Genomic DNA, 18,131 nt, shown 5'->3' with positions numbered 1-18,131 from the left:
CCATTATATTTCCAAACTATTGCCTGCATGTGAGCTGCAGCCACTCTTGGAAATAAACATTAGAATACCACAATTCTAAACAGAACTGTACATGTGTGAACTGGAGATTTCAGAAGCGGTCAACATCAGCTGCACTAAGATTACACACTAGATGTGGTTCACCAAATAGCTTAACTGCTGTGTCAAATTCAGACCCACATTCTAGTAAGCTTAGCACCATGAGGTCCACCACACTTCAATGCTGAAGGCTGAAAAGCTTGAGCTATCCTTTCCATAGGATGTATAACTTGAGACATTATCATTTCTTAAAGTCCATTCAGTTACTGACTTTTAATCCATAAAAGCCAGTTGTCTAATACAGCTTGCATGTAGACAAGGTTTGTTTATCAGCAAAAGGCCACACTAAGAGATGACCACATGAGAATTTCTACGTAAGACCACAGCTAACATTTACACGGAGATACCTAAATCCTTCTAGGAAGAAGCCCTTTTCTAAGTTCGTGGTGTAAAAATAACCTGTTAAGACCATTCAGTCTTTTGCACAATAGAACTGGGACTCTAGACAGTGCTACAATGCAAATAGTCAAAAGCATCCTTAACAGGATCTTTTCACCAGACTTTCCAATACTGTCAGACAGTGTTTACAATGGCCAAGTTTATCAAGAAAAGGATTATTTATACACAAACAACCTAGCAAGTATACTACTTGAAATGGTAAAAAAAATTTTTATATTTGCTTAAGAAAAAAAACCACACAAACCACAGCACTACTTTGGCATATCACTAAAATAAGACACAATCATAGCCAAATTTGAAACATTTGCAACCTTAAGGAATAATGGCAATTTTTAAAAAAATATTCTAAAAAGTCACACTCCAAGACCACCTATGTGTATAAAGCCAGTTTTTACCCAAGTTTCTGGCTCTTGGGTTTGCAAGCACACAAGAGAGAACATTAAATGACTACAGGCTGATCTTACCATCTTGATTTTCTAACTATTCTTCCCAGGATATAAGAAGTATTATTCCTAGACCACTATGATCTGTATTAGTTATCTCAGTAGGTAACTGAAATGGATTTTTTAGCAAATAGCTTTTGCTGTGTATAAAGCCAGGTACTTTAGGTCTAGGCTGAAGTGAACATCAAAAATAATTTCTTGCTTATTTTTGCTAGAGAATATTAGGAAAGTATTGTGCATAACTGAACAACTGCACCTTAATGAGGCATACTGCATCCTCATCAAGTGTGTCACAAACCTGACAATCACTGCAGACAAGTTCTTCAAGAATTCTTTCTCCTCTGGATCAGTGTAAGTTTTGTCCTGTGATACCTCAGTGGTGGTACCAACAATCTTCCGCTGAGTTCAATCTTCCCACTAAGAATCTACCAGGCTAAACAACATTGGCACTTAGATTTCTATAATTTTTTTTTTTTTTTTTTAAAAAAAAAAAAAGGACTTTTCCTCCAAAAGTGTTCAGCCACACTTTTTGCTGTACAAAGAATCCAGGTCTCTCCTCCTTTGCTTTTTTGCACATTAAATATGAAAGCTAAGGATGCAAAGAAGTGCTGCTGTTTGCTAGGCCACTGCCTACTTGTAGTTTAAGTATTTCTTTCAGGCTCCAAATGCCTTTTTATTTAACTATCAAGACCTGCAAGTTCTTAAGAAGTGCTTATTAAAAGAAAGCGCACTTCGCAAATGGGGTGGGGGCATTGTCATTGATAGACATTATTAGTTTAAGAGGTATTAAGAACGGTCCTTAAAAGCGCACAAGTAACAGAGTCAAGCTCCAATTCTCTCACTGAGTCCTTATGGCACTTGCTACAATTAATGTTCACCATCAGCACCTACAGAGAACACCAAAAGAAAGCTAGATGCTGTGCCAGTGGAATGAAAAGGAACATTTCCCTAATTACAGCTTCAAAAAGTATTCACTAACCAAGTGTCTATGGGTAATAACTATTCCACATGGTAGAACAGTCGGTTCACCATTTGCTGAGGCTAAATGACATGGTACATCTTCATGTCAGTAGCTGTTGGCAACGCAACACGTGTTGTGAGAGCACAAGTCAGAGGTCTAACAAACACACACTATTTGCTCCAAATAGATAACACAAGAGAAAATGAGCAAGGTTGCTGTTGACGGATGGTCTGCTGTGGTAACTAGTGTGTTCCACTGCAGCAGAAGACACACCACCACCCTTCACAAGAACTGATTATGCTGTCTGGACAACATACACGAACTCAATTTTGTTAAACACTCCAGCAGATATATACTGTAATCCAACTGCCCCCACATTTTTGGCAGGTCCACCTACCACAGTAGTGGTTTTGTGAAAGGAACACACTTCCCAATGGTTGAACAACCACCTGTAAGTATGTAGGCTGGCCCACCATTAGTCAGTAGCAGTTTTCTACCAAATGAAGTAATTTATGAGAAGGAAAAGGAACTCTTCCTTACCAAGACCTTGGTAACCAAAGAAAACCTAAAAGGTTTTTTCTTCTTGCTTCTCTTAAGTGACATGGAAAAGCCAAGCTATGTAAAGACCTTAACCTTTCATCTCACTAAAGCATATATCCATATAGACATTCATATATTTATTGACCATCCTTAAACAGACAAGCCAGCTAGAACAAATTTATTTTAGTAACCAAAAATAATTTCAGCTGTGCTGATTATTTCCAGGGTGGCTAAACATTTGGAACTTCATACAAGGAGAAAACATTTTCTCCTCATCAAGTCATAGCTCTTTGAGAATTTGTACACAATAGCATTAACTCTGTGCCAGTTCTTTGTATAATCTTTCCTTGGGTAGAGCCTTTTTGTTTCAAGCAGATCTGTTACTCAGTAGACAGTCTACTGCACTCTGCTAATGCCTAATAAACTCAGCATAATCTCTCATTATTCTTTGCTTTCCTTAAAAAAAGCAGCCAGGTTTTATGATAAATAATTTTACAACTTCAGAAAAGTTAACAACTGAACCTGCAACCTTTCCAATAGGCTCTTTTTTTCTTTTTTTCCATAAGAGACCACAGTTATAAAGACAAAAAATCTAAATTATTGCCTTTGATGTGCACTAAATAGCAGATTTGGGGGATATATGGAATGCTCTAAAATACAGACTTTCTGTTCTTTTACTATCTCATTCCTTTCCCATTTGAATTTCATAAGCTGAGCTCAAAACCAACATCTGCCTGGATAGTCCCTTTACACAGATGTGCTTTGTCAGATGGTGGAGCTATTTGAACTAGCATATTTTAACTTGTTTAAATGACAATAAAGATACCCTGGGCAATTAACAAAACCAGCATATAAAAAAGGGATAGTGGGAAAATAAACAGTTTAGACAGAGGAGAAGGCAACTGGGGGGGGGGCGGGGGGAAAAGTGTTGATAGTAATTTGCACAGGCTACACTGGAAGGCTATCATATGAACAAGTTCCTTTGTTTCTCAGAAGAAAAACAACTTTAACATGTAAGTTGATATACACCAAGGGAAAAAAAAAAAAGCCTACCTTAAAGCCATACTGGAAGCTTAAAACATGCTATATTTGAACAGGGGACGTAGGGATGTATCAGTCACAGTTTTTAGAAAAAAAACAGATGCTGATTTTTTCCACTTTCTCAATCATTAATGCCTGTCACATGACACAATAAATAGTCCAGGACAGCTTGATTCATGCTAACATTACTTGGCAAATGAACACTCAGAGAACGACAGGCAAGCACATATGTGGTACGCATCAGTAACACACAGGTTTTATAAAATAATTCATTCTGCACATAATGGAGAAAAACCACACCACACATTTAAATACCTTCACTTTCACTTCCGCTTCACAGGAGCGGTCTACCATATGAAGCTTTCTACGAAAGAACCTTACAGAACCAGAGAGACCATGAAATGGTTCAACTTCTATTGTATCTAGAACATCTTATGCTATGTCTTTAAATTCAAACACGCATAAAACATACATTTTGATGTGGACATTTCACTTCCCCCCCGCCCCAATCTTCCCTCCTCAATCCATCCTTTACCCTTTTGAAAGCTTACATGAAAGGGAAAAGCAGGAGAAAAGATGAGCATCTAATAATTTAAAAGTAAACAGCATTAAAGGATGCATCCAGGTTTTAAAATTTATATAGTTTAAGACACCACTACTTTGCATTACACAATGGCAATAAAACAACCTGCTTAGTGTTTCCTTCTGTAACATCCACTCTGATACTCCGTTTCCACACTATCCCAATATATTCGGGCAATGACATTCAGCCCCATATTCTTGCAAAAAAAAAAAAAAAATTAAGTGTCTCACTGCTTCCTGCAGATTCATTATTAAAATTCAGCTGTATTGCCAACACATAAGCAATACACAGCTTCTTCACCAAGTCCTAATAAAAATCACATTTATTAACAAGTCATCAATAGCCAGGGAGTTGAAAAACTGTACAACACCTGGCTGTACACTGCTACAGCTAAACTACTGCCAAGAGTAGGTTATTTAAGAACAGATTCAAGTGGACCAAGTCAACTTAAACAGAAGCACAAGTTAATATTTACCAACTGCATTTACTTCATCTGGGCAGTTCACATTCATCACCCAAGTTTCACAGGATCAACCCTGTCCCAATGTTTTCTTTTCAAACAGACCTGACTTAACCAGAAGTACTGTATTTAAAATTTATATGCAGCTACCAAAAAGTCAACGGAAAACATTTTCTAGACTATCTGCTGGAACTAATATTTTTGAACAGTTTCTAGGCATGCAACAAAGTGACACCCAGTACCAATATAAAGGTGTCTTTTCTATTCTGTAGCAGAGTACTGTTGTGAGCCGCTTTCTAGCCGACAATACCACATTTCTCATTTGATCTACCACCATCTTAACAAAACAGTATCAGTTACACACAAGCACTTGGATACCACACAACACTGGAAATGGAAAAGGACCAAAATAACAGACAAGAGAAAGAGGAAATCTAAGGAAAGTGTGGAATTATCACGTCATTTTGAAGACCAAGATTGAGGTTCTCTAATATACGTTTAAATGGTTTGTATTTTTTCCCTAGATTGGTCTAAAGACCAAGTGATGACAATTTCATTATGGTGATCGCCACTGAGAAGGATCTTTAATATTATTTTACTTTATATGAAGTACTATTGTGTCTTTTCTAAATTAGAAAAAAAGTGCTATTATATCACTCTTCATGTTGTACTTTTGGAAGGATCTAGAACACATGGAAAGAATGACTGACACTTATTTGTAATACACCTTGAAACACCAAGATGGACAAGACAAGAACAAGTAAGGTACGTGGCACACTTCATTAGTGCACTAAATTTTTAAACTACATCTATCAAAGGACATCACTACGATTTATAAACTTTGTACACAGAGATCACAGTAAGCAGCAAACCACAGCAGCAATGGAATAACAGGGAGAAGCACAGCAAACTACTACAATACCCACATGAAAGGGAAAAACTAAGAGAAAAGCTGGTTAACTAACCTGTTTTGTATGAAACTACTAAAAGTCACTCTTGTTTCCCCAACTCCTTCTGCCACCACTACAGCCCTGCTCTGCTTCTCCATTTATGAAGCAAAACAGCTATCAGTAATCCAAGAGCAATAGCATCTGTACCAGAGCCAGAGTCATCAGCTTCTAACCTGGCAGGTTGCAGGGGACAACACAACAATCTTGCAGCTAAGAATTAATTTCTCACTGACACTCCATCAACTGGAGAAAAACCCCACTGAAGCATTTCAAATATCAGGGGAGAAAAAGGGAAGAGCCCAACGCAACCACAGACTGCACAAAATTTGCATCTGTCTTTTCAATACACTCGATGTTAAATTTTATGAAGTAATCCACAAAAATAAGTGACTGAATTGCCGAGACAGTCATTTTGTCCAGTGACATGTTAAATTAAGAAAACATACATGTACAACAAACTTCAGAGACTCATTTTTACGTTCCAGTCAGAGAAGGATAGCTTCACTGAAGTGCCTGGGCATTTCACTTCTTCCCCATTTATTACAGACTAGTATAGACAAAAAATATCCATTAGCAGAAACTTAACCTGTTTTACAGAAGAACATCTTTTTCTATCTCCTTGTACCCTGTAGAAAGTGAATGCCACAGAAAGGACACAATTTGACTTTTGTAACCTTTGATATCTTCACTTGTCTAAAGATCAAAATATCAGAAATCATGTCCAATGTCATATTATATAAGGGACTGAAGTTACATTTGAAAATTATGCAGCAAACTAAAATTAGCATTTAGCAATTAAAACTGGCAATGCCTTCCTCAAACGAAAGAAAACAGAATTGGAAGGGTTACTTTTAACCCCCTTCCAAAAAAAAAAAAAAAAAAGCTCTGCTGCCTTCAAGAACCTTCAGAGAGACAGTAAAAAAGTTAATACTCCGCAGTTTCATTCTCTGACAAAATCAGGTTAATGCATCTAAAGTTTAAACACATTTCCTTTTTCCTCCACTTAAATCTTAAGAAAAAACCTCAGGTACACTAAATCTGTAGTATATCTAGTGCTCTTGCTCTACTATGTACATTGTTCTCTATAATGGCAATAAAAGCCTCATTTAACAGTAACTGAAATAGTTCAGGGGTTCCAAAAATGAGAAAATAAAAGAAAAGTTTGCATATGCTGAAAGGAGTTAAAGTTTTATCCTTGTAGAACAAGAACTTAAAGCTTCTTTTTCCTCCTGCTTTCCCCAAAGGATCAAGTCACTTTCAACTAGTGATGTATTCAAGGCAAAGCATCACCTTTTTACCTTTGCATGTATTTCATATCAGCTAGCCCCATGGTACAGCCACCCATCAAAAGTCTGCTCCAAAATAAAATTTAAAAATAAAACAACCACCCAGCACAAAACCAAAATATAGAAAGGAAAAATAAACTAGGTACAGGGTAATAACCAGTTCTACAGGGGAAGCCTGCCTCCCTGTGGCTGAACTAACCATAAATTCCATTTCTCCAATTCGTTCCATTACACCCAGTAAATCTGATGAGCCAACAGTTACAAGCTTCTAGTTCAAGGCAGGTTGGGGTTTGGGTTTGTTTGGGTTTTGGAGTTTGGGTTTGTTTGGCTGGCTGGAATTAATGAAAAAATAAAGATGTTTCTAATTTTAAGAAACACTGGCAAAAGTTAGCCATCTCTCCTTACTGAAAGATTGCTTTTAGTCTCCTCTTCTAGATAGCAAAGGTGGGGTGGGATGGGAGAGAGGTCCAACTTAAAAAACAACTGACACTCTCTACACGGCAACAAAAGCAAAAGCCTGTCAGCACTCTTGTCACCTAAATCCAGAAGGCTCCAAACCTTGGCTCAGCTGCAGCTTAACCTAGCAGGCCTCTCTTGGTGCCTTAGCTTTCAGCAGTAAATCCCCTTTCTGCCTACAGGTCTCCTTCAGGGTATGCCTAGGAGGATTTCACTCTTGGCAGCAGCCAGGAAGCTTTTGGTGCTTTCAACAAGATGCAGACATTCCTCTGTCCTGTCTGAAGGGCTCAATTACATGGGGCTACTTTCTTAATGCCTAGCACAGTAAGTTCTTTAGAAAACAGCTGGGGGGTTTTGGCTGTTTTGTTTGTTTGGGGAGGGGGGGGACCTCAATCCAGTCACTCTATTGTGCAAGAGCTTAGTGGTTAAAGAAATCAAAACCTGTGTGACAAATACTCAAATTCACAGCAGCCTTAGGAGGGGATCACATCATCAAGATGACTTTGGCTTCAGAGAGTATGAGCAGCTTTCTAACCATCTTACAGAAGCTGCTCCATTTTGTGCAAGTCTAAGGCACAGAGCATAAGCCACTTCTGCTACGGGTTAGGAAATTCATCCACAAAAGGAAGGGAAGTTCCAGTCTCTGCTCCAAAGGCTTTTTAATATAAAACATATTAAGTGAACACAAAAGTAGCCCACATTTTTCTCAATCTCACAACTGTTGGGCTTGCAGCTTGCTTTCTTCTGTGTCACAGCCTCTGTTTGGGGAACTGTTTCTCTAACCTTTAAACAAGTGAATCAGACTCACTCTTTCCAATCTACAATCCAGTGATCTGGCTGGAAAAGGAGTGAACTGAAGCCATGGCATTCTCATGCTTACTATCATTTTAATTGGAGATTCACTGGAGGGGAGAAGAAAAAAAAAAAAAAACCAAAAAACAACAAACCACATTTCTGCCCCCTCCAAGAACATGTTGAGTGAAAGGCTTCAACTCTACCCTTTTCTTCCTTTCAAGAAAAAAGGAAAAGGTTGTCACACCCTAAATTCCAGACATAAAAGACATTATTTCTTTCTACTCTAGTTTTTATGTCTAGGTCCAGAATGAGAAGCATTGCACCTTCCTTTTTTATTATTATTATTTACATATTTAACAATGAACCAGCTTCTACTTTGTGTGCTTTAGACCCTTCCATGCTTGCTTCCCTCCCACCAAGCCACAGCACAGGGGCCAAAAACTTGGACAAGCCTGTACCGCACACTGCAACAGCCAAACAGCTTTGCAGATCTTACTAGAAAGGTTGTAAATGGAGAACTAAAATAATTAGAAGCTGACATTAATCCTGACACTATCCTAATAAGGAAAGAAAAAAAAAAAAAAAAATCACTCTTTTCTCACAGTGCAATCCTGGCAAAGGGCAAACAACTTCAAACTCTCCTGAAGAGAAAAGAAATTGGTGATGTTCATCGCATCACAGGACTGGTGACTGTGCCAGACAAGTCCAGTATGTCTGGATAACACACTATGTCTGCGTACGGAAAAAAAAAAACCCTCATCATCCTTGTGGAAAAAAACATCCTGTTTGTATAACCAGATCTGTAATTAACATGCAAATTGCTTACACAAATGAAGTACTATCCCCTCCCGGCTTTTGTAATTTTATAGACTGAACACGGCAGAGACTTCAATTTATTAAAAGTGATGTTCTTCTGCAAGCAACTGTTTCCATTATATTGAAATAGTGGGCAAGTAATAGGACTACATGAAGTCATACACACCAAGAAATTTACTACAGCAGGGTTTCTGTTTGTAAGTTTAAGACAGTTTGTGTTTTTGTTTTATGCCAGGGTCTGACACTAAGTTAATAAGCCTTTTATTGAGATTCAAAAGCTATTACATTACACACATCTTCCCCCTACTTACATTTGCTAACCTACACTGAGGCCCAGGATTAAATTTTACGCTTCACTGACAGAAAATAGAATCCTAAATCACCAATCCACACATAATTGTTAATTTCCCCACTTGTTTCTTGTGGTCACAGTACCTACTTTCTTCCTTACCACAACCTACTTTAAACTTTCACATTTGCAAACCTAGCACTGAGCTTCAGCTCAGGCCTATGAAATGTCTCTTTTTCTTCAGATTATCTTCACCAAACTCTCCCAATTACCCAGACCAGTAAAGTTTACTAGATTTTGGGCAGAGTGATAATGAATTACACTACCAAAGCAAGTATTAGTATCACAGATCTCTTAAAACCATAATAAAACCTCCTACTAATATCAATAATAAACAGCAGCAGGTTCTAGCGATAAAGTACCAGACTCTTACTTAGAAAAACTGGTTTCTTTTCTATTTCATTCTCACCTAGTCTTCTAGGTGACCTTGGGCAAATCACTATCCCCACACTGCAGGTTCCCCAGCAGTAAAAATGAATTGAACAGACTTGCAAATCCGTCTGGTAACATCAAATGAAACACAACGCAAGAGTTAAAAATATACTTCCCTAACTGCAGATATATTTTCCTTGATAGCTCTTCTTTATCCCATTATACAGCAGCAGCCTAAGATTGCTTTTACTTTCTAAATACACTCCCGTGGTTCTTCAAGAAAGGCTTTAGGCTATTGTCTTACTTTTTATCACATGTTTGATCTATTTCTCCTATTGTATCTACTTTGAAGGACTCAGAACTTGTATTTAGCAATACACACTTAACACTTACTTTATTATATCAAAAGTTGCTGTTGAACGCATTCCTAAGCTATGGGGAGAAAATAAAAACAGGACACATCAGAAGAGAGAGCCAATTATCAGCGAGCAGCGACTCATTCTCTAGACACTTTCTCACACAAGTAATCACGCAAGTATTCGCTTCCACGACCTGCCACAGGAACCAATCGGCTGATTTTTACCAGGAATACATGCACCGATGAACCGAACGGCAGCCGAGCAACATGAAGACCCCTCTTATACAGTTCTAGACTTTAAAAATGCTACTTTTCATTTAACAGGGAGACTGCCATTTATTAGCAAATAACACTGCTGAACTGCAGTGCACCGCTCACTTGCCCTCTTCGCATTTCTGGGTTTGTGTGAGATGTTTTTGAAAAACCGACGCAGTGATGAGATGCTTTTTCACTTTTCCTGTTCCAAAATATAAGGCTTAAACCATTTCCAAAAGCTCTTGGCTTTACTAGTCTTTGGGAGTAAAAAAGGCCACACGCAAAAAAACCCTTGATTTTTTCTAGAGTTAGTGGATAAAGTTGCTGCCTCCCACATCATGCCACAAAAGCCTGTTTTGCTTGATACAAACGTGAACTATGACACGCTTCCAGCTATTCTCACGATCAAGGAATTACCACAACACATGGGAAAATTTCCTTAACAAGTTGACAGAGGGAATAATGGAAAAAAAAAAAAAAAAAAATCACTCCAGCACTGTCAACAGACAACTTCTTGAACATTAGTAACCGAGCCATTTAAAAAAAAAAAAAAAAAAAGAAGAGCCAGACCTTCCACACCACAGGCACGAAATGTGACAAATCCGGCTATTTCCTGAAATACTGCAAAACCGATCGGAAAACGGCAGCTTTTCGGTGCTGCGCTAAGGAAAGAAGAAATCGCTGTGCATGGGGAGAAAAGGCATTTGCGGCTGGGATCCTCGGTTCTCTCCAGGGGGAACCGGAGCCCAGGGGACCCCGGTGCCGGCGGGGAAGGAAGGGGCCGACGTTACCTGCCCGGAGCGGAGAGGGGCCGAGGCGGGGCCCCCCCGGCCCGTAGCGCGGCCCCGGCCCCCCCGGCCGCCCGCCCCGCTCTCCCCTCCCACACCGACTTCCCCCGGCCCGGGACGTGGCCAGCCGCAGTTGGACGGGGAGCGACGTGACGGGGTTGAAACCGGTCTGAAGTCCACAAAGAAGCCATCTGCCTCCGGGAAACGGGCTGGGGAGCGGCGGGGGCGGAAAGCCCAGGGGAACTTGCGCCCCGCCTGAAAGCCAGCGGCCCCCCCGCCCCGCGGGGCTAAGCGGACCCCCCCGCCCCGAGCCGCGCCGCCTCCAGCCCGGCCCCGGCCGCCCCGCTCCCCCCGCCGGGGCTCCGGGATGGGCTCTCACCTTCCTCCCGCCGCCGCCGGCCAGCGCGGCGCTGCCGCCCGAGTACATGTAGTAGGCGATGCCCAGCACCCAGAGGAAGGCGAAGCAGAGCAGCAGCCGAGACCTGCGCCGCATCCTCCCTCCCGCGCCGCCACCAGGAAACGGCCAGCAGCAGCCGCCGCCTCCGCTCCTGCCGCCGCCGCCGCCGCGCAGGGTCAGGGGGCAGAGGGCGAACGCCCGCCCCCCGACCAATCCCGCGCCGCCCGGCCCCGCGGGGGGCGGGGCGGGACGGGGCGGGGCTACCGGCGTCGCCATGGTTGCAGCACGCCGGGCCGCCGCGCCGCCGCCTCCTCGCTCAGGGGCCGGGGCCGCGCGTACCCCGCGGCGGCAGCACCGGCACGGCCCCGCCCGCCCTCCCCCCGCCCCCAGCCGGCCGGGCCTGGCCCGGCCCCTCCCCGCCGGCGGCCGCGGGTCTGAGGGGCGCACGCTGCCAACAGCCGGGCGGCGGGGGGAACGGTCCCCCCTCCCTGCGGCGGCGGGACCGCCCCGGCTGCGCCTTCCTCGGGTGGCCGGGCGGGGGAGAGCGGCCGGCGGGTGCCGGAACGCGGCTTCGGAGCCGCCGCGGGGGCCTGGCCCCCGCCCTCCCCAGGCCGAGCGCGGCGGAGTGCCCGTGCCCGCGCCCCGTGGCTCGGCCGGCGGGGCTGGGGCCTGAGGGGGGGCGACCCGGCCGGCCGGGTTTGCCGGCGGCGGCACCCGCGGCCGGGGCGGCTCGGGGCGGCGGAGCGCAGCGCTGCCGTGCTGGTCGCTCCGCTCTGGGATGTCGCTCCCACCCGCGTTGGCCGATTGGAGACTCCCAGGTCCGCGGAAGGCCCAGGCTGGCCACCTCAAGCCGTGTCTCTGCCGCTCTCCCCGCTGTTCCCACCGAACGGCGGGGAACGGCGAGCGTGCTGTATGAAGGTGGTGTCCTGGAAGTCACTTGAGGCTGGTGGTGACACGGGTCTTCATTAAACCTCAAAGGTGAGAAAGCAAAGTCACGCTGGGTGATGTCCAGTGTCCTCTGTGTGACAGGTGCCTGCATCTCATTTAGTAAGTCTCTGCCTTACGTTATTTGAGAGATCTTTCCATGGCCTTATGGGAGACACCAAGGTCCTGACAAGCCCACCATCCCACCGAGGCCACACACCTGCTCCCCCTGCGCTTCTGGGGTCACCGCATTACAGCAGTGCCCGAGTTGGAAGCGTGGTCTCCCCTATGCTGGCCTAAAGGGAGCTCTGGGGGACTGCCTGGATCATCCCGGGAGGCTAACCCACACGGGGCCTCACTCTTAGAGGCTGGTCTGTTGGTGTGGGGTCATCGCCTGGTAAAATTACCTTTCTTTCTGCTTACCCATTTCCACCCTTAAACACCTCAGGACAGACGCTACACTGCTGCTGGCTCTCACTGTGGTTCACTGACTTGTGTGTGTGCAGCTCATGCTGCTGTTTTTCCACACCACTGAGTTTTCTCTTGTTCGGCATTTGCTGTTCTCTTATCCCACTGTGAAACATGAAGAAATGAGAACACAAAACTAAGAAAGGAAGAGACACATTCCCTAACAATTAAAAAGCACCTCTATTTCAGAGCCATAGTACCCACACAAAACAGAACATTCCTGGTTTTTAAAGGTTTTCTCTGTCCTCTCACCATGTTTTATCAATACACTTACTGCCACCCATTCCGCCTGTACCCCGCATCTCTGTCATCCTATCTATACTGACGTCAGACTTCTGCCAGCCCAGCCACGCCAGTGGCTCTGCAACCTCTGTGGAATAGTCCTCACCAAGCCATGCCAGGATGCGGCAGGGCTCTGGCAGCAATTCTGTTGCATGAGCAGGCAAAGATCCAGCAGCCAAAAGAAATGGCATCAAAAACTCACCTGCTCACCAGCACAGTCACTCTGCTGACACTCTTGTCAAGAAGATGATTCATGTCAATGCTGGCACTGTCTGGGCAGAAGTTGACTGGCATGCAAAGATTTCAGTGGATGACTGCGTATCTGCCCACCTGCCAGAGCCCTGATGGAGCAACAGGATGGGTGAAAAGACAAAGGAAGAAATCCCAAGTAACTATTCATTCAGGGAGTGTAAAATAAAGAGAGATCTCTCTTCAGAGCAAATGACTTTCAATACACTCAGCGACTCTTGGTTTTGGAAGGAGTTGGAGAGAGACACCCAATTTGTGCAAAATACAAGTTTTGGAATCAAATAACTGGCATCCATTGAAGTGAGGTACTCTGGAGAGTACGGGCTGCCAGGAGACACGCAGATGTTCTGGATGAGAGTTTTTGATTTATCCCGAGTGTGTTTGATGCAAGTGAGAACAGTTCCTGCAAAAGCACTGATTGTGCTTGCATGTAAAAAGAAACACACACATCACCCCAAAGGCTAGATTTTAATTAGCGAGATTTTCTATATAGTTCAGAGCACTCTCGGTAGCCCAAGATTGTGAACATTCTGACAAACTCCTGCCGCTTAAGCTCTACGATCAGCTGGACATGAGGTGAAGAAACAGCTCTCTTGCTGCTGGGGGATTCCCTCAGTGGGCAGATCTGCTGAGGGAGAGGGTGCTGTGCATGACATCCTTCCCCGCAGAAAATATCATATATTTATAGATGTGAAGTGCCCAATTCTGGAGCCATAATCCCATCTCACCTTACAAAATCTTCAGCCCACTTATTCTTTAAACACCTTGCAAAGCCTACAGAATCTTTTCTTGCCCTTTTCACAATCTAAAAGATCTTGGGACAGTCTTCAAAGGTCTCCATGCAGCCCCAGGTATGTTCACTGATTTTAGCAATGTGCTTACATAGATTTTTCCCTTTCCAGCAAAATTAGCCAGCCATGCATGTACAGAAAATCTTTCTGTAGCTGCACACTTCATAAGCTTACTGAAATAACCCACTGCACATGCTCAATCACAGTTTTCAAAGGTTTACAACTCAGTCAAATCAAAACAATTTCTTCTCGAACAAGTAAATACATGTCTATTTCAAGGAAGGCTACTTCCACGTCAGAGTTCATTTTTCAGCCTTCTGCTGATAAATTTACAGAAATGCTCAAAAAAATAGGCTGTAAGAACCTATTTAGCTTGAGAAATGTGCTTTTTTTTTTTTTTCTTTTTTTCCATTCTGCTGATATTCTGAACTGGCTGAACCAGTTTTGTTCAAATCTTTCTAAAATACTCGCATTTGGACAAAGTCCCAATCTGGCAGATTTCATCCTGAATCATTTATATTTCACAGACCACAGAAAACACAGAGGTTTAGAATGGAAAATGTTACATGGCTTTAACTCTAGGAAAAGCTGCCTGTTCCATTACAATTCATTCACATGCACATACCTCTCTGCCTCAAAAGTCCTAACGTGTTTAGTCAGCAAAGCAAAACTGAAAAAAAAAATGGCACTTCAATCAAAGCAAAGAATTCAAGAAAAATTTAAGATATTTTTAAATGATTTTTCCAGTGCATTTCAAAAGAAAATATTAGCATATTTTAAGAGCAGCATTGCTGGAATGATTCACAGAATATAACTGCTTCTTTATCAACCACAGCCCTTAAAACAAAAGAGAGAAGTTAAGCATGCGAGAGTACAAATAGGAAATTTGCAGAAGGAATCATCAAAACTGTGCCTTTGATCTGTCATGCAGACACCTAGATTCAATGGGCCAAATTCTGATCTAATTACCTAGGGTGTAAACCAGAGGGAATTTCACTGAATTTTTTTGAGAGCAGGTATAAAACCAGATACAACCACAACCAGAGTCTAATTCAGAGTGTTAGTGTTCATATGATCTTCTTGTATCTAAAGACCACAAAAGTTGCTCATCATTTTCTGGACTTAAATGACGTAGTCAGAGGTGAGCGAATCCTCCGACAGTGCAAATGGAAAACAGTTCTCACCTTGAGGAATAAGTGAGTCAATCCCTTACTCATGCAAGCAATCTTGTCCTTGCAAAGAGAGGAAGGAGGATTTTCACATCAGGTCTAAAACACAGAAAGTAAGTTTTAAAAGCTATGAAAGGCCAAAAATCCCATCATGATGTCTGAACCTCTTTGACACACAGAAGCTAATGTGTTGCTGATCCAGTTCAGATTACGTTCTTTTAAACCTATGCAGTTATGTCAGAAAGTGTGTCATTCTTCCTCTCTCATGAGAAAGGTTACTCATTAGCCTAATGTAAGATGTTTCATAACACAGAAATCACACATTAACCTGAAATTTAAAATATATCTGTGGAGGATATAGGTCTATTAATGCCTTGAGAACTTGAGCTGAGTACTCAGGCCAAGCCGAGTTTGTGTTTGTAGTGCAAGAAATGTGTTTGTAGTGAAAGATCCTGATCCTGCAAACGTTTATGCAAATGTTTAACTTCATTCAGTGTGTATTCCCACTGGAGTCAGTCAGACTACTCAGACGTTTAAAATTATATGCTCATGGCTGAGTACTTGCAGGATTAAAGGTTAAGTGCAGCTAGCAGGTCTGAAAATCTATGTGGGTGTTTTGCAATTCCTCACTGCACAGTGGTAACAATGAGAAACAAACTACCTCCTCAGCTAAAGACTTGGGAGTCAACATGTCCTTTCCCATCTGTTTAGATGCCAAGAACTATGTTTGTTTAATTTTTCAGCACAGTTTCTGATGCTACCCAGAGTAGGCAGACGTGCTGGCAATAGCATTGAGAAGTGGCTCACTTCCAGAAAATCTTGTTACCCTCCAAGAATGTTTTTTGAGCTGTTAAAACCCCACATAGCAAATATTGTATCACGTACATTTTACCTTGAAAACAGCATGTCACCCTGCCTGACCACAGGGTTTACCATGCAAGGTCCAATTACATTCAGGCTTTTTAGAACTAAACCTCTCTTATCCTAAACTTCGATATCGAGAAGGTAGCATCTTCTCTTTTAAAACATAAAGCAATGGTTATTTCCTCTGGTAGCAGGTTTTTAATGCTGTTTCTCCGTTAGAGATTGATCAACACATTACCTCATGCAATGCAGATACTGTAAATGCTGCATTTTCTCACAGAGTTTTGAGTATCAGCTTAAGCCCTCATGCTTCCAAGGCAAATGATCCAAATCTGGAAGCCCTTCCTCTCTATTAAATAAAGTCTAAGGTTCAACATTCCTTGGAGCTGTTCAGTTCTACAAAGAGAGGAAACAGATTCTTTTCCTTTGGGTGGTGAAGACAGGGAAAGAATAACTCAGCCTCTGGTAGGCCTCCCGCTAAAGATGGCAGAAGCCAGTACAAACTGCAGTCCCATTGCCAACTATTCTTCCTGAGCTGAGTCACTTAACATGTTGGGCTGAACTTCAGCAGCACAAAACAAACCTCTTGTGGCATTCTGTAGGCTGATGATCGGATATCAAAATGTGATACAGCTCCAAAGCATCTCCCATAGGAGAGTGATGACAGATGAAAAAGAGAGTCGGCCGTGGAGGGAGACTTGCTGAAACAGTGACCTCACCTTTGGTGGAGGTAATTTGATCGCCCTTCATTGCATTTATCTGAATTCTGGGGGTCATGCTGGATTCTTCATGGCTGCCCAAAGTGGTAAAGACTGATGATCTATGGTCTGAGACAGGGCAGGAAATTCCATCCTTTCCTCTTGAGCAGGACTACGCTGCAGTGGTGTGCAGCTGTAGTACTGTAAGTCATTTGAGGCTAGGGGTAAACACTGTGTGCTAATGCATAATACAAAAGTCTATTTTTGAGCAACAAAGACAAATGTGAACACATCACACAATGGTGCTGTAATCTCAACCGATACTTTGTCTATTCAAACTCATAATCCAGATCAGTAAGGCTACAGCCAAGTAATTTGAGGCTATCTATCTATGATACAGCTTTGCTGCAATGAAGCATAGAAAATGCAGCTAAATTACCCTACAATAAGATTCCTGGGGCTGAAGAAAAATGTTTCCCCCAGTCAGTGTTCTACCAGAAGCAGGTTTTCCTTATCTCTTTAAATAAAGTCTTTCCTAGGTAATTGCACCATCATCAGCTCACCACGGGGAATGTGAGAGAATAAGGGAAAAAGAAAGAAAAAAATGTGAAGAGGACTGAAGGAGGTGTGGTAGGAGAGGAGGGCAGAGTACAAGGAAGCAACACAGGCCTTTCCCTTCCAAAGTTACTGCACCCTGTTCAGACACTCCCTGCAGCGTCTGAATTGAAACGACTGATAAGTGATTGAGATCACCAGCTCCCCAGGATGTCAGACCTTGGCTTCTTACACAGACAGCAGGGAGAATCTGACGCTTAGTGAGTGCTCAACCTAGTCTGTATATCATTCAGAGCGACGGAGAGAGAAAACTGCTTGCTATACAATATTTTAGCTTCAGCTGGATAGTGGAAAGCATCTCCTTACTTCTTCCCCACTTCGCTTATGGTAGGAGCTAAAGTGCTTTCAGTCTGAGGCATGGAAAGCAGGTCTCCAGTTTTCTGGAGAAGCATCCTAATCACTGACAATGACAAGTTACTTCCAGAGGTGCCATTGTGGACAGGCTGAACACAGCTCAGATGTCTTTGATTAATCTTTTTATGTTTAAATATCTTTCTCCATGTTGGCTCCCACTCAGATGCACAGAGTGGAGCCCATGCCTCCGAAGCGGTATGCTGCCCATAGCAACCTACTCCCATAGTTCCTGCTGGATACAGTTCAGTCTGACAAAGTCAGCAGTGCTGTACATCCCCAGAGACTCCTCTGCACCAGGTGAAGGACACCACTCCCCACACACCTGCCCTAGCACCGTGTCTGCTTTGTGCA

General features: G+C 42.9%; 1 protein-coding gene across 1 annotated transcript in view; it reads right to left on the bottom strand.

Moving 5' to 3' along the window:
• Nucleotides 1–11,546, bottom strand: part of GALNT2 (polypeptide N-acetylgalactosaminyltransferase 2) — a 98,876-nt gene extending 87,330 nt beyond the window's left edge. Inside the window, exon 1 of the mRNA XM_040597969.1 lies at nt 11,349–11,546. Within this exon, the coding sequence (XP_040453903.1) occupies nt 11,349–11,462 (114 nt within the window). The 5' untranslated portion in view covers nt 11,463–11,546. The remainder of the gene's footprint in view (nt 1–11,348) is intronic.
• Between the last annotated feature and the right edge of the window lie 6,585 nt (nt 11,547–18,131).

The sequence above is a fragment of the Falco naumanni genome, chromosome 6 (genome assembly GCF_017639655.2).
Source record: "Falco naumanni isolate bFalNau1 chromosome 6, bFalNau1.pat, whole genome shotgun sequence".
Lineage (NCBI taxonomy): Eukaryota > Metazoa > Chordata > Aves > Falconiformes > Falconidae > Falco > Falco naumanni.
Note: the sequence above shows the minus strand (reverse complement) of the source record. Positions and strands in the feature narration are given on the sequence as shown.